The sequence below is a fragment of the Lycium ferocissimum genome, chromosome 9, assembly GCF_029784015.1.
Source record: "Lycium ferocissimum isolate CSIRO_LF1 chromosome 9, AGI_CSIRO_Lferr_CH_V1, whole genome shotgun sequence".
Taxonomy (NCBI): Eukaryota; Viridiplantae; Streptophyta; class Magnoliopsida; order Solanales; family Solanaceae; genus Lycium; species Lycium ferocissimum.
Genome location: NC_081350.1, coordinates 37,212,391 through 37,227,006, shown reverse-complemented (window position 1 = coordinate 37,227,006; position 14,616 = coordinate 37,212,391). Strand labels below are relative to the sequence as shown.

General features: G+C 34.0%; 1 protein-coding gene across 1 annotated transcript; it reads left to right on the top strand.

Moving 5' to 3' along the window:
- Positions 1-12,354: 12,354 nt before the first annotated feature.
- Positions 12,355-13,185, top strand: LOC132030567 (brassinosteroid-responsive RING protein 1-like). Its single transcript, XM_059420262.1, has one exon. It carries the CDS (start codon positions 12,492-12,494, stop codon positions 12,987-12,989), a length of 498 nt encoding a protein of 165 aa, XP_059276245.1. The 5' UTR covers positions 12,355-12,491; the 3' UTR covers positions 12,990-13,185.
- Positions 13,186-14,616: the final 1,431 nt, after the last annotated feature.

Sequence of the window (14,616 nt, the reverse complement as noted above, 5' to 3'; positions counted from 1 at the left end):
TTTTTTCTCTTATTTTGAGCCAAATAAGGCTAGTGGGTTGCGGTATCACATGTCTAATTAAGCGTGATTAAAAGAAACCTTTAACTTTTTCACTTTTAGATGCAAGTTGATATTAAATGTCTCATTAATAACGTGGTAATTAATTAAATTTTCACCCATATATGTACTTATAAAATAAAATAAAAACAAAGACAATTTCTGACATGCCTTGTAATCCTATACCCTTAGACTTTGTGGCAGGCAACTCCTGATACCTTAAGTATAAAAATAATCCAAAATTTTGGAACTAAACGCGTACAAATCTGGTTTGGTCATTATGGAAGTATCCTATTTAATTACAAGAACGGCTGGATTATTAAGAACTAATATTTTAGTTAAGGGCTAGTGGGATTGCTTTGGCATCATTAAGACTTAAAGCTTAAAATGGAATCAACAGAGGTGGGGAGTTAGCTGGCTTAACTCCTAATCTTCTTCTTAATCAACAAAACCTGCGTGCCTAAAACACATTTACATATAAACTAGTACATTATGTGCCTTTTTATTTTTATTTTAATGACATTATTATTACTTCAGGAGTCAAACAATTTTCATTCAGTATATTTTTCAAAACATTTCATGCATATTACTATCTTTAAAGTATCGTGATTAATATTTTATTTTGTATAATTTATGTATATGTAAAGTTATTAAAATATATTGATGAATCTTCTGTGCGAAATTTTTTATAAAAATATTAGGTACTATGAACCTCATATGTCAAATCCAGTCATTTTTTAAGAACAAAGGAGATAATATTACCTACCTCAACTTATTAATAGTTCAATATATAATTAATAGTACTAATTAAAGATATTCTGTCAAAAAGATAGGATTGACTCACTTGGACTAAGAAAGCATATACACACGCAAAACAAATATATCGTGATCATCATCATCATATTATTTATGACTCTATGAGTCTGTCCACTTATTAAGTGCTGACTGAAAGCCACATCATTTGTTAGTTGTAAATTATGTCCATATATATTGCTAAATTTCACGGAGTTTGTTACAAAATTGTGAAGTAAAGGAATTTGTTACTGCTAATTGTTTATTATAAGAAAAATAACTATTACAGTACTATTTATTATAAGTTCCTAGGAAATTATTATTTAATTAGCCACAGAAAGTAACAAATATTTTCTTTTACAAAGAAATGATGTTGAGACGAAAACTTTAACAGAAAGTGGTTCCTCCTATGTTTGTTTTTGGAAAAAGCCTAGCTAGTCGTATGGTAATACAAAAATGCACACTTTTTCCATCCAACAATCGCCTCTAATTTTTATATATCTACAAGAAATTGGAAGTATTAATTAATTACATCTAATGATGCAGCAAAAACAATTTCGACGTATCAAAACTTGTTCTTTTTGGAGGAAGATTATTTTTTAAAGGTGCTAAGAGAAGCAAGAAAATGGAGTAAATCTTGGGAAGATAGAAAGAAGCTTTTCGAGTGTTAGAAATTTTTTACAAAAGTTCTTTGTTAAAAAGATTCTCTAACGTTTTCAAAGTATTTTTTGAACAAGTTTAACTTACATACGTCGTTAGTGTAAATAATATTTTACACTATCAGGTCAACCAATGATATTTACGGGTAAGCCCCTTTAAAAGATGAGATTAGCTAGTAATTTTAGAAATAAAACAAGGTTACCTACTAAAAGCGAAGTAAAAATAACCTGATTCTGAAAGAGTTTCTTACACTAACTCTATGTATACTTCATAGTAAGAAGAACCAAGAAACACATATTTCAAAAAACTTTTCTTGAGAAAGTGTTTAATTAGCATAAGCAAACGACAGAATATATCACATGCAGACAAAGGAAGAAACAAAGGAAGGGAGCAGAGTTGAGTGGGGGGGGTTCTGGAGATTAGTGAAGTGAAAATGTGATGAGTCTGAGCATGAAAGAAAGGGTGTTCCCTTCCAACTGGTCGGAGGTGGGTGGTGGGGGGCCATCTCTCTAGATTGGACAAAATATATATAACCATATGTATATTGTTTGTATATTATGTATATTTCATTCTCGAATAATAATTCCATTCTTTGGTGGGGCACCATGTCTTGGCCTTGTTAGACATCGTTTGAGGGTGAAGGTAATTTCCTTTACTTTTTCTATTTTTATTTCTTTCTGCTATATATATATATATATTTTTTGGGGGGGGGGGGGGGGGGGGGGGGGGGGGGCAAACGAGGGGTTGGGGAAAGAAGTAAGCTTGGCCGGTTGAAGTCAAATACTACGGATAGTTTCTATAAAAGATCGGACTAATAATATTAATTTTTCATTTTTCAGAGACTACGAGAATAATAGAACAAGACATGTCGACATTACTTATATGTGATATAGATGGAGACTCATATGTGTGCGCGCGCGTATATATTAATGCATAAAGCTTGATATCAGAGCAACTAATATATATATTTAAAGTAAAGCTAATTTTTTTTTTTTTGAGATCAATCTTTTAATATAATGAGTCTACTGATCCAATTAATCTAGAGTTGTGTCGAATAGACTCCCTAAGGAGGATAATCGTTATTTTTGGTAATCTGATAATCGTTATTTTGGGTAATCTTACAAGACAGTTCTCCATTCTTATGATTCAAAGGCGAGACGAAAATAAAAAGGCAATCTGGTGCACGAGTCATTCGGCGTTCACGATCTAGGAAAGGACATCATGCCAAGGGGATGTTACGTAGGCATCCTACCCTGGTATAATTATCAATGGCTGATTCCGCAACTTGAATTCCGTAACCTATAAATCATCATACGTAGACAATTTTGCCGTTAATCCAAGGCAGTGAAGGGGAGGGGTCTAGAGAAAGGGATGAGTGAGTTTTGGAGCATATAATAGTAGTATGCAGTAAACATAAGTACCCTACCCACAACCTTGGCCAAGAAAACGCCACGCCTATGCACTTGATCCAAAAAAAACCCATGCTCTTTGGCTGGTTGACCAGGACTCATCACTCACTACCCATTGCCGACATTTGCACTTCTATTTCCTTTTCCTTATGATCCCACAATCCCTCTCTTCTCTTTTTTCTTTTTGCTCTCTTTATATCTTGGATTCGTAGACATTTTCTTCTTTGATAGATCATATATATTCATTTCGCATTATCTCCATATATATAAAAACTAAAATTAGCTAGATTTCACTACCCATAATTGTTGGAGTAAAGTGATGGATCATGTTTCTTGATCCACCAACATCCACCAATTAATATTTGAATATTTAAAAATATTTGTATTGATGTTATCTTTAATGCAACTATAATTTGTCACTACCCCATGCTTATAGCAGGTATATCGCATCCTATATGCACATGTTTTGCCCTCCATTTCATTAATGGCAGTTTAGGAACCACATGAAGGGATTGCTACATGAGAACAATAGGCTGATCTACGATTTAAATCTTATACTAATAGTGTTCAGTAGTAGAATTAGAATTTTCATTAAGGAGATCAAAATATAAAAAAAATAAACACACAAAAAAGTTAAGGTGATTCAATAGAAACTATACATTCCTAAAAACATATACATTGTAGTTTTTCAACTAAAGAAATTCGAATTACGGCCTTGCTCTAACCCGATAGGTGATAGTGATTAATTAAAGGGGAGGCAAATAAGAGAACATGAAAATAAGTTTCAAGATTTCTTTAACAAAGTGGACAAATAAATAGGCAAAGTGGAACCCAAATGAAGATGCAACAATGACAACACAATGGGCAATTGCACCAAATATCACCCACTAGCTACTAAGGGGTGAGCCCATTCTAATTCTTGCTCCTTCTATTCCCTATTTAAAATTGTTGTTTCTTTATCATGTTTTGGCCTGTTTTGTATTTGTGAATTCTCAAGCTAAAAAGGAGACGAATTATTTTATTTTTCCTTAATTTGTTGCTTCTTCATGATGTTTTGGCCTGAAATGTTTTGTGTATTTTTCAATAAGCTACGAAGATGAATGATTGGTTTTTCTTCAATTTTGTTTTCTCGTGCTTTTTAAAGGAGATGATTAAATGCTAGAAACCATTAGTCCCCACTTTATGCCTTTGGTTATTGCATAATTCCTTCATGACTTTTCCCTTTTGGTCCCATTAAATCTTTTCTACAATATTTCTACAGATTTTCTTGGTCCTTACCATCTTACTTTGAAATAGGGAGCAAGATTATAAGAGCGAAGTGAGTCTAGAATAACAACCTATATATCTTTTGACGTTTTTTCAACTTTACATTTGAATTAGGTAGAATTGTCACATTAGAAACAAAAAATAATTAATAAGGTGCAACTAGATTTCATAAGCATTATGCTCATTTTTCAATCACTCTCAGCATCGAGAGATAGCAAATACTTGTTCTCAAAACACATTGAAAATGTAAAGGTCAAGGTTCAGCCAAAAGGTTGAAAAAAGAGCTACATACTGCCACTGGCTCTCAAATGAGTCATTTGCGATCTCCTTTTCCTTTTATCGGTACATTACCTAATATTAACAGTTAAAAACTTATAATTTTTTTATGGAGAATTTCATCTATCTATTTTCGCCTTAACGATTTTTCAAAAAAGTAAAAGCATGTGCATTTACCTGAACACGCAACAAAAAATTAGGATCGCGCAGACGATTCATGGCTGATAAGATTTTTTCATTTAAGTAATCATCATAGCAAATAAAAAGAAAAGTGAAAATAAATTAAATATATATAAGTAATAGTAAGAATAATAATAAAGGTTCTCTATATTTTTACTAGCATATAAATATATGATAAGGTCAAAATACTTCTAGAAAAGCCATATGTTCGAATCGACCTACTATACTATCTATTCCCAATTCCTTCCTAACTACTCATATAGACCTTTTTACTTTCATTGTGTCCTATTTTTAGCTAATCTGCATTGATTTCCAGAAATTATAAGTCTTTCAAAACAACTTCATTACATATGATTTTACATCTATCTCGTCCTCTTTTACCACCTTCACTCATCACCATGATCGGTGCATTTGTAGGTCGAATCAAGACACGATTAAACCACCTCAAGCGATCTCATCTCCTTTACTTGAACAGTTTTATGTTGAGCCTAACATTTCTATCTCTAAAGCTTCAGTATATGATGATTTGAAGAAGATGAAGTCTTGTTCAGAAAAGGAATTTTGGTCAGAGAAGAAAAGGAGTTTGACTTCGTTTGTATCGAACAAGAAGACCCCCATTCCTATACTTAAATTATTTGGCCTAAATCACATCGTCAACTACGGACGGTTACGACTACTCATGACTGGCCCAAGTTGAATGACACAACCAGCCCGTATACAAAATGCAGTACAAAATATATAAAGGATGATACCTCGTGTATATAATAATAGGACTTTCCTTTTATGTCCTTTTAATCATTGTAAAGGATATTTTCTGTTAGAGTACAACAAATAATGTCTAGGACAGTGGTGCATATGAGTCATAGGATATAGAAGGTTCTTTTTGTTTCCATTTGCTTATATATATGCGTGAACAATATTGAAGCAAGATACACAAAGAAATTTCCCATCTCTTTTCTTCAATTTCCTATATGGTATCAGAGCAGTAAGGAATTTTCCTTTGATCCTTCTTTTCTTTCTTGAGTAATCATCTTCATCGTGCCTCAAAATGATGAACATAACTCCTCCTCACAAAGAAATTGCTAATACAACTATAGACACCTCAAATCCATACTATCTTCACCCATCCGATTCATCAGGAATGCAGCTCGTCAATTCAGTGTTTGATGGCAAAATCTATGTAGGGTGGAGCAGAGCCATTGTCATAGCTTTGTCAGCCAAAAACAAGCTTGGTTTCATTGATGGTACCTCCACTGAACCAGATCCAACTTCTGCACAATACAAAGCCTGGAATAGGGCTAATGACATGGTAATTTCTTGGATTCTCAACTCTCTTTCCAAGAACATAGCTGAATCAGTATTGTATTCCAAAACTGCACAAGAGATATGGAAAGAATTAGATGCAAGGTTTGGACAATGCAATGGAGCACAACTCTATCAATTGCAAAAGGAGCTAAGTGATGCAGTGCAAGGGACTAATGATATTGTTGGATATTTTACTAAAATAAAGAAGTTATGGGATGAGTTAGATGCTCTCAACACATTTGATCATTGCTCTTGCAACTACACATGTGGAGGAAAGGTAAAGACTATCAAATCACACTAGGATAGTAGACTGATACAATTTTTAATGGGACTAAATAAAACCTATTCAGGGGTCAAAAACAGCATTTTAATGCTGGATCCACTTCTTAGTGTGCGACATGCTTATTCATTGCTTATACAAGATGAGAAGCAGAGGGAAGTCCATGTCTCTGCTCACATCTCTGAAGCTGCATTCTTAGCCACAAACCAAAGGTTCAACAACTCACAAAAACCATCTAACAATCATAGGTTTTCCGGTGCTCCGGGAAAATTTAAACCAAATTTTGACAAGAATTTTGACAAATCTAAGACTGGGATGTTTTGCACTTATTGTAAGCTGACAAACCACAATATAGAAAAATTCTATAGGCTGATAGGGTACCCTCCAGATTTCAAATTCACTAAGCCAAGAAAGAACCAGTTTCTTATTCAAAATCAGTACCCTTCTCCCAACAATGAGCAGTATGCTAATCACAACATAAATGCTAATGCCTCAGGATTCAGTGCTATGGAAGGTTTCAATGCAGTTCAAGTGTTCAGTCCTGACTAGGTTAACCAGATTTGTCAACTGCTACAAGTGATGAAGGGTGGACAACAAAGTGATCAAAATTCTGATGCAAATGTTTCAACCAACTGTGCTGGTATAATCAAGCCACATTTCAATCCTGTTTCCTATTCTTTCTTATCTCAAACTGATTCTTCATCATGGATACTTGATTCAGGTGCTTCTGAGCACATGACGTATGATCTATCATTGTTAACTAACCTTACCCCTTTAACAACTACTGTTTATGTCAATCTTCCCAATTCTCATAAACTTAAGGCCACTCATAGAGGACATGTTATCATTTTTCCAGACCTTATCTGCGCATAATTTTCTCTATGTCCCTGATTTCAGATTTAATCTTTTATCTGTGCATAAGTTCACTGTCAGTTAAATTGCTTCTTATTTTTCTTCTCTTCTGCTGCTATTTTCCAGGGCCCTTTAATGAAAAGGCCAGTTGTTCTTGGGGGAGTTAAAGATGGTCTGTATGTTCTCAAGTCAAGTCCCATCAAGCCTATCAACTCTCAAATTCAGCCTAAATTAGTGCCAGCAACTAGATTAGTTTCTAAGTTTTTTTGTATTAAGTTATCTAGTGCTAAGTTTTCCAGTAGTGACACAGAGTCTGTTTCCATTTCAAATACTAGTCATGTTAAGCCTGTTTCTATTTCCAGTAATTTAGTTTGCAATGTAAGCCTATGGCATCAAAGACTAGGGCATTTGCCCATTTCTAGTATGAACAATCTATCCAATTTCCCTTTATTTTCCTTATCTTCTCTTCTTTCTTGTGATGTATGTGGTAAAGCTAGACAAGTCAAACTCCCTTTCCCTGATAGCACTATTACCTCAAAATCCAATTTTGAGCTCATACATGTGGACACTTGGGAACCTTATAATGTTTCCACCCATGATGGACATAGATATTTTTTAACTATAGTGGATGATTTTAGTAGGAGAACTTGGACATATTTACTCAAAACCAAAAGCAATGTTTTTCCTATCCTAAAACAGTTTCTAACCATGGTTGAAAGACAATTTGACACAAAAGTTAAGATAATTAGATCAGACAATGCCAAAGAGTTAGGTTCCAGTTTGTCAAATTCTAAATTTTTATCATCAAAAGGTATTTTTACGCCAAACTAGTTGTGTAGCAACCCCTCAACAAAATGGTATAGTTGAAAGGAAGCATAAACATCTTTTAGAAACTTATAGAGCGCTACTTTTTCAGTCCAATTTGCCTTTAATTTATTCGGGGGAATGTCTTTTAACTGCCACACATTTAATAAACATGATGCCTACCAGAGTTTTACATTTCCAATCACCCTATTAGATCTTATTTTCCAAACCTCCTCCTTATCACATTTTGAAAAATTTTGGTAGTCTTTTTTATGCTAGTACACTTTCTTGGTTGTCCTTTTTATGCTAGTACACTTTCTCAATTTAGAGCCAAACTTGATCCTAGAGCAATGAAATGTGTTTTTATTGGTTATCCCTTCAATCAAAAGGGTTACAAATTATTAAACCTATCTAATAACAAGGTTTTTGTTTCTAGAGATGTTAAGCTTCATGAAACTATTTTTCCCTTTGTCAATTCTTCTAATGATGTACCTATTTTTCCTACTTCAACTCCTTTTGATCACTCTTCTGATGGCTTTCCCCCTAATGATCTTGTGTTTCCATCAAATGACACCCTACCACCTAATGATCTTGTATCATCCCTATATGATTCTTCAACACCGTCTGTTGTTTTTCCTGATTCCACACTTGATCACTCTACCTCTACCCCTCCTCAATCACCTACTATCTTACCACCTGATGTTTTTACTTCTTCTCATGATCCTTCTAACGCACAACCACCCATTTCCCCTGCCCCACCTCAGCACAATCCTGTCCCATAACTACCCATTGCCCCACCTCCTCCTGTTTTACCTACTAGATAGTCTAACAAACCTTCTACCACTCCTAAATACCTAGAAGACTATATCTGTAATTCTCTATTTCTTACTAATGTTTCTCAGTCTTGTTTTACAGCACCTGTTTCTCCTAACACTATCCCTTTTTCTGCTCTTTCACAAACCAACCAATCTCTACTCAACTCTGTTTCTCTTATTCATGAGCATACCTTTTTTTCCCATGCTTTTTTATATCCTTGTTGGCAGGAAGCAATAGCAAAGGAATTTGATGCTTTGGAGGCAAACCAAACCTGGTTAATTGTTGATCTTCCCTCTGGGAAGAAAGCACTGCCTTCTAAATGGGTTTACAAAATAAAGTATAAGGCAGATGGTTCTATAGAGAGATATAAGGCCTGATTGGTCATTCGAGGTGATGTTCAAAGGGAAGTATTGACTACACAAAGACTTTTTCTCCAGTGGTTAAAATGACCATTGTGAGATGTCTTTTGGCTGTTGCAATTAAGAAAAATTGGTCACTTTTTCAGTTAGATATCAACAATGCATTCCTCCATGGTGATTTACAAGAGGAGGTATATATGAAGTTGCGATCTAGTATGATTGCTTCTAATCCTAAACAGGTCTGTATGTTAAAAATTTCATTATATGGTCTCAAACAGGCTTCGAGACAATGGTATGAGAGATTAACTGGTGCTCTCACTTTCAAGGGTTATTCTCACTCATTTAATGACTATTCTTTATTTTACAAGAAAACCAGTTCTGGTGTCTGTATACTTGCGGTTTATGTCGATGATATTCTGCTAACAGGGGATAATCTCACCGAAATTGATTCTCTCAAGTGTTTTCTCAATTAAGAATTTCGCATCAAAGATCTTGGTCTTGCTAATTTCTTTTTAGGCATGGAGTTACTAAGGGAATCACAAGGGTTGATCATTACACAGAGGAAATTTACCTTAGAGCTGCTTTCAGAGTTCAACTGCCTTTATAAGAAACCAGCTCCTTCTCAACTTGAACCATCCACCAAACTCTACGCTGAATCTGGAGATTTGTTGCCTAATCCAACTGATTATCGACGTTTGGTGGGAAAATTGAATTTTCTTACGCATGCTCGACCTGATTTGAGTTTTGTAATTCAACACTTGAGTCAGTATATGCAGAAACCTAGGGTACCACACTATCAAGCTGCAATCCATTGTCTACGCTACCTGACTGGAAGTCCAAATCTTGGTGTTTATTTTCGTTCTAATTCTTCATTTCAACTAGCCGCATTTTGTGATTCCGACTGGGGTGCGTGTCCGGATTCCCGTCGTTCTGTCAGTGGGTTTTTCATTAGTCTTGGTGGATCACCCATTTCATGGAAATCAAAGAAATAATCTTTGATTTCCCTCTCCTCTGGGGAAGCTGAGTACGATCCATGTGTCAGGTAATTGCTGAACTCACTTGGATGGTTCGTCTTCTTTCCGATCTCACCGTTTCACCTTCTCTTCCGATTCGCCTACTCTCTGACAGTCAAGTTGCAATGCATATCGCGAAAAATCCCGTCTTCCACGAACGAACCAAACAGGTAGAACTTGATTGTCATTTTGTCCGCCAATAATTTTTGGCTGGTTTGATCTCTCTACATTTCGTCCCTACCAGTTCTCAATTAGCCGATGTTTTCACTAAACCCCTATCTGGTGCCTCACATAAATCACAAATTGGCAAGTTAGGAGTTCTTCTACTCCCCTCCAACTTGAGGGGGTTGTTGAGCCTAACATTTCTATCCCTAAAGCTTCAGTATCTGATGATTTGAAAAAGATGAAGTCTTGTTCAGAAAAGGAATTTTGGTCGGTGAAGAAAAGGAGTTTGACTTCGTTTGTATCGAACAAGAAGACCCCCATTCCTATACTTAAATTATTTGGGCTTCTAAATCACATTGGGCCAACGGACAAATATGTTACTACTACTCATGACTGGCCCAAGTTGAATGACACAACCAACCCGTATACAAAATGCAGTACAAAATATAGAAAGGATGATACCTAGTGTATATAATAATAGGACTTTCCTTTTATGTCCTTTTAATCATTGTAAAGAATATTTTTACGTTAGAAAGACAACAAATAATGTATAGGACAGCTGTGCATATGAGTCATAGGATATAGAAGATTCTTTTCGTTTCCATTTGCTTGTATATATACGTGAACACTATTGAAGCAAGATACACAAAAAATTTCCCATCTTTTTCTTCAATTTCCTACATTTTATCAATGGACATTGTACGAATAATGGTGTCGCTTGATCATAATTTTATAATAAATAGATATACATAAGATTAGTTCCTCGAAACTTCGTTACAGAACAACCAATACCTTTTTTTCCTTCTGTTTTGTGGGCTGTGACTCATCTCTTGAAATTGTTATAAATATAAATACTCAACTTGTTCAAGGAAAAATTACTTTTATGTTATCTGTTGGTGGTGCATAAATTGAAATACAAAATGAATTGTTTTAAACTGCATATCCGAGTTTTCTCCTTGAATTATATGTATAATCATATACAATATGTCATAATTGTTTCTCTGGCCCACCAATTTTTCACGTCATTCATATCATTAGATTTGTGCATACTTTATTTAATAGAAAACCAGAGATTTATTAAATTCGTCACAAATTAAAAGAAGGAATTGATGTAAAGGAAAATGCACAAAGGAAGCTTCATCCCCTTAATTTTGTGTGACATGGACCGTATATTAATTAGTTTTGTTTGTGCTTTACTTTTTCATAGTAGTTCCTAAGATACTTGTGATACCCTCGTTTTTTGTTGGATTTTTGTCTGAATATGCAATGGTCGACCATTAACTTAAAGTGAAAATTTGCATGAGATATCCAAAAATGTCTAATTTTACACATAAAATGAGAAATTTGTTCTTCAAGGCAGTACTGCTTCGTTTATCTCAAAACTTTTATCTTTCAAAAGTCAAATTGGATATCAATTAAACACAAATCGGATTTATGTAGTTTTAGACAACTCCAAGCGCTACATTACACTAATACGTTCATAGTTATCGCTTCTTCTAAAATCTATCCAAAACTATCCAAATGGTGAAAAAGAATCCAGAAATTTGATTGTTGGACGTAAAAATGGCTAGAATCTTACCTGCTTCGAATATTTATATAAAATTAATATATGCATAACATGTATTTGCATATTATTTGTAATTAATATGTATATTACACCTTCTATTCCAATTTATGTGGCACACATTTCTTTTTAGTCTGTCCCAAAAAATAATGTCACTTTTATTTATTTAGACACAATTTAACTTTATTAGATAATTTATAGCTATACAAATATTTAACACTTATTTTGATCCATAAATTCAAAAAGTCTTCCTTTTTTTTTTTTTTAACTTCATGTCACGTCAAATGATGCCACATAAATTGAGACGGAGGGGAGTTTTATTTATCATTTAATCATGATAAATTAGTATAATTTGGACGTAAATATGGTGTGAGAATAAATTTTCACAGTAAAGAGAGGACAAACAAAACGTGTTCATCAGTGAGCGGCCCAAAATAGAACATTAGCGTATACATACAAATACATCCTCACGTCCGTACCCGACACCTCATTCCGTAATTTCATCCAATCTCATGACCTTTTCTGTCTTTTCTCCCTACTTTCCCACTATATAACCCACCTCCCCGTTTTCCGTTTCTCCTCCGCTTTCTCAAATCTCAACTTCTTCTTCTTCCCAATTTACACATATACATAAAAAATTTAGTGTTGCCTTTTGTTCTTCTCCTATTTTCTTTAGTCGAAATCGACAATTCTTTAGCATTTTGAGAAATCATCATGGGTTTCCCTGTAGGTTACACGGATTTATTCCTACCCAAGCTCCTAGTCCACGTACTAACACTCCTGGGTTTCATCAGAAAATTCATTTCCACATTTTTCACCATCTTAGGTCTCGGTGATTTCCTCGAACCCGAAATGTCATTCCCGACCCGACCCGAATCACATTCGGAGCTCCATTCAGTATCCGCAACGCTGATCCGTGAGCTATTACCCGTAGTGAAGTTTTCGGACCTTGTTGACCCGCCCGAAAGCTGTGCGGTTTGTTTGTATGAATTTGACGGTGAAGATGAGATCCGACGGTTGATGAATTGTAGGCATATATTTCATAAGAACTGTTTGGACCGTTGGATGGATCATGATCAGAAGACGTGTCCACTTTGTAGGACACCTTTTATACCTGATGATATGCAAGAGAGTTTTAATGAGAGGTTATGGTTGGCTTCTGGTATTTCTGATTTTTACGGCGAATATTCTCCGATTGCCACTGGATTGTAGCATTAAAGGTGAAAGTTCAAATAATCAATCTAAAACTACCGAGTAATGTGAAATGTATATATAGTAGTACAAGATAAAGAGGAAAAAAAAATGAGGGAAGAAAAGTGGAAAAAAAAGGTCCCAAAAGTTATTGTACAGTCATTTAGTCTCTACAATTTTGAGAATATGGAATGAAGATGAATAGTTTTAATTTTCATTTTTTCGTATGTTTTTGGAGTTACTTTCATCTTTTTGCCTATAAATTTTACTAATTTTAGTAGTGCAATGTAGTGAAATTAATACAGGGGCAGTTTAATAAGATCGGTGTCTAAAATCAAATCTAAAAGTTACTGATTGCGTAATCTACAATTGTGAGAATATGGAATGAGGATGAATTGTTCTTAATTTTTATTTTTCGTATATTTTTGGAGTTACTTTCATCTTTTTGCCTGTAATTTATTTAATTAATTTTAGTAGTGTCATGTAGTGAAAATTAATGTTCTTATCATCACTTGTCATAATTGCCAACGCAAACACTACCCCGATTGAAATTACTTCCCAGTCCAGTCAATTTTGGCTATTATTGTACGTTCGGGTCTGACAATTTGGTCAATAGTATTAAATTTTGGATAAAAAGGACCCATCCATTCGCTTTAGTTTATGAAATTTTGGATAAACGCAACTATAGCAGCTTGTATAATAAGCGTGTCTTGAATATTCTTCTATTTTTCGAGATTTGCCCAAGTGCTGAATTTCGATTAAAGTCATAATTTGTATTTGGTGGATCCATGTTTTAAGTTTTATAGATTCAATATTAAAGGTTTTTAGTCTTAAATTTATTATATTTTAAAGTTATAATTTCATATCTACTATTTAGTGTAATTATTATATTTTAAAGTTATAATTTCATATCTACTATTTAGTGTAATTTTTGTAAATTTTGCATATAATGAGAATCAAACTCATCACTTACGATTTGTCTCTGAAATTTAAACTAATGATATTCTTAATCACTTAAACATAAAAAATTAAAACAAAATTAGACTTTGTTCGGATTATAAGAGCTTTTTTTCTTAAAAGATTTTTTCCTAAGTTCAAGATAAGAGATAAATATAAGGCATAAGGGGCTTGTAGTGTGGGATACTGTTGGTGTTCAGTGTTTAGTAACTTGCCGGTTAAACCGGATCTTGTCTTCCACTTCGATAGTGTACGATTTCTAAAAATCTTTTATGATTAATTATTTGGATTCTCCCCACTTACTCATTTAAGGAGAAATGCTCTCTACTGAAAAATATTTTATTCTCAAAGCTTGAAGTCCAGAACTATAACTAATTTTCATTTATAAGAATATGTTCATCAGACGTTCCTATAAATAATTATTGGCAATTTAAAGTTGATGAATGGAGCTGGAAATTCAATTGCCATGTTATGGGCTAGTGCTAGTCAGGGACGAAACTTAAATTTTTTAGCTACAGATTAAACAGAATTCTATAATTTTGATCAAAATTATGTATTTCGTATTAAAAAATCTACTTGGTATATATAAATAGGTTATCCATAATCCATATAATTTTAAACGACAATCATCCTTCTGCAAAGTTAAAAAATCAACGTATTACAAATCTATTAAATAAACCAGAAAATGAGT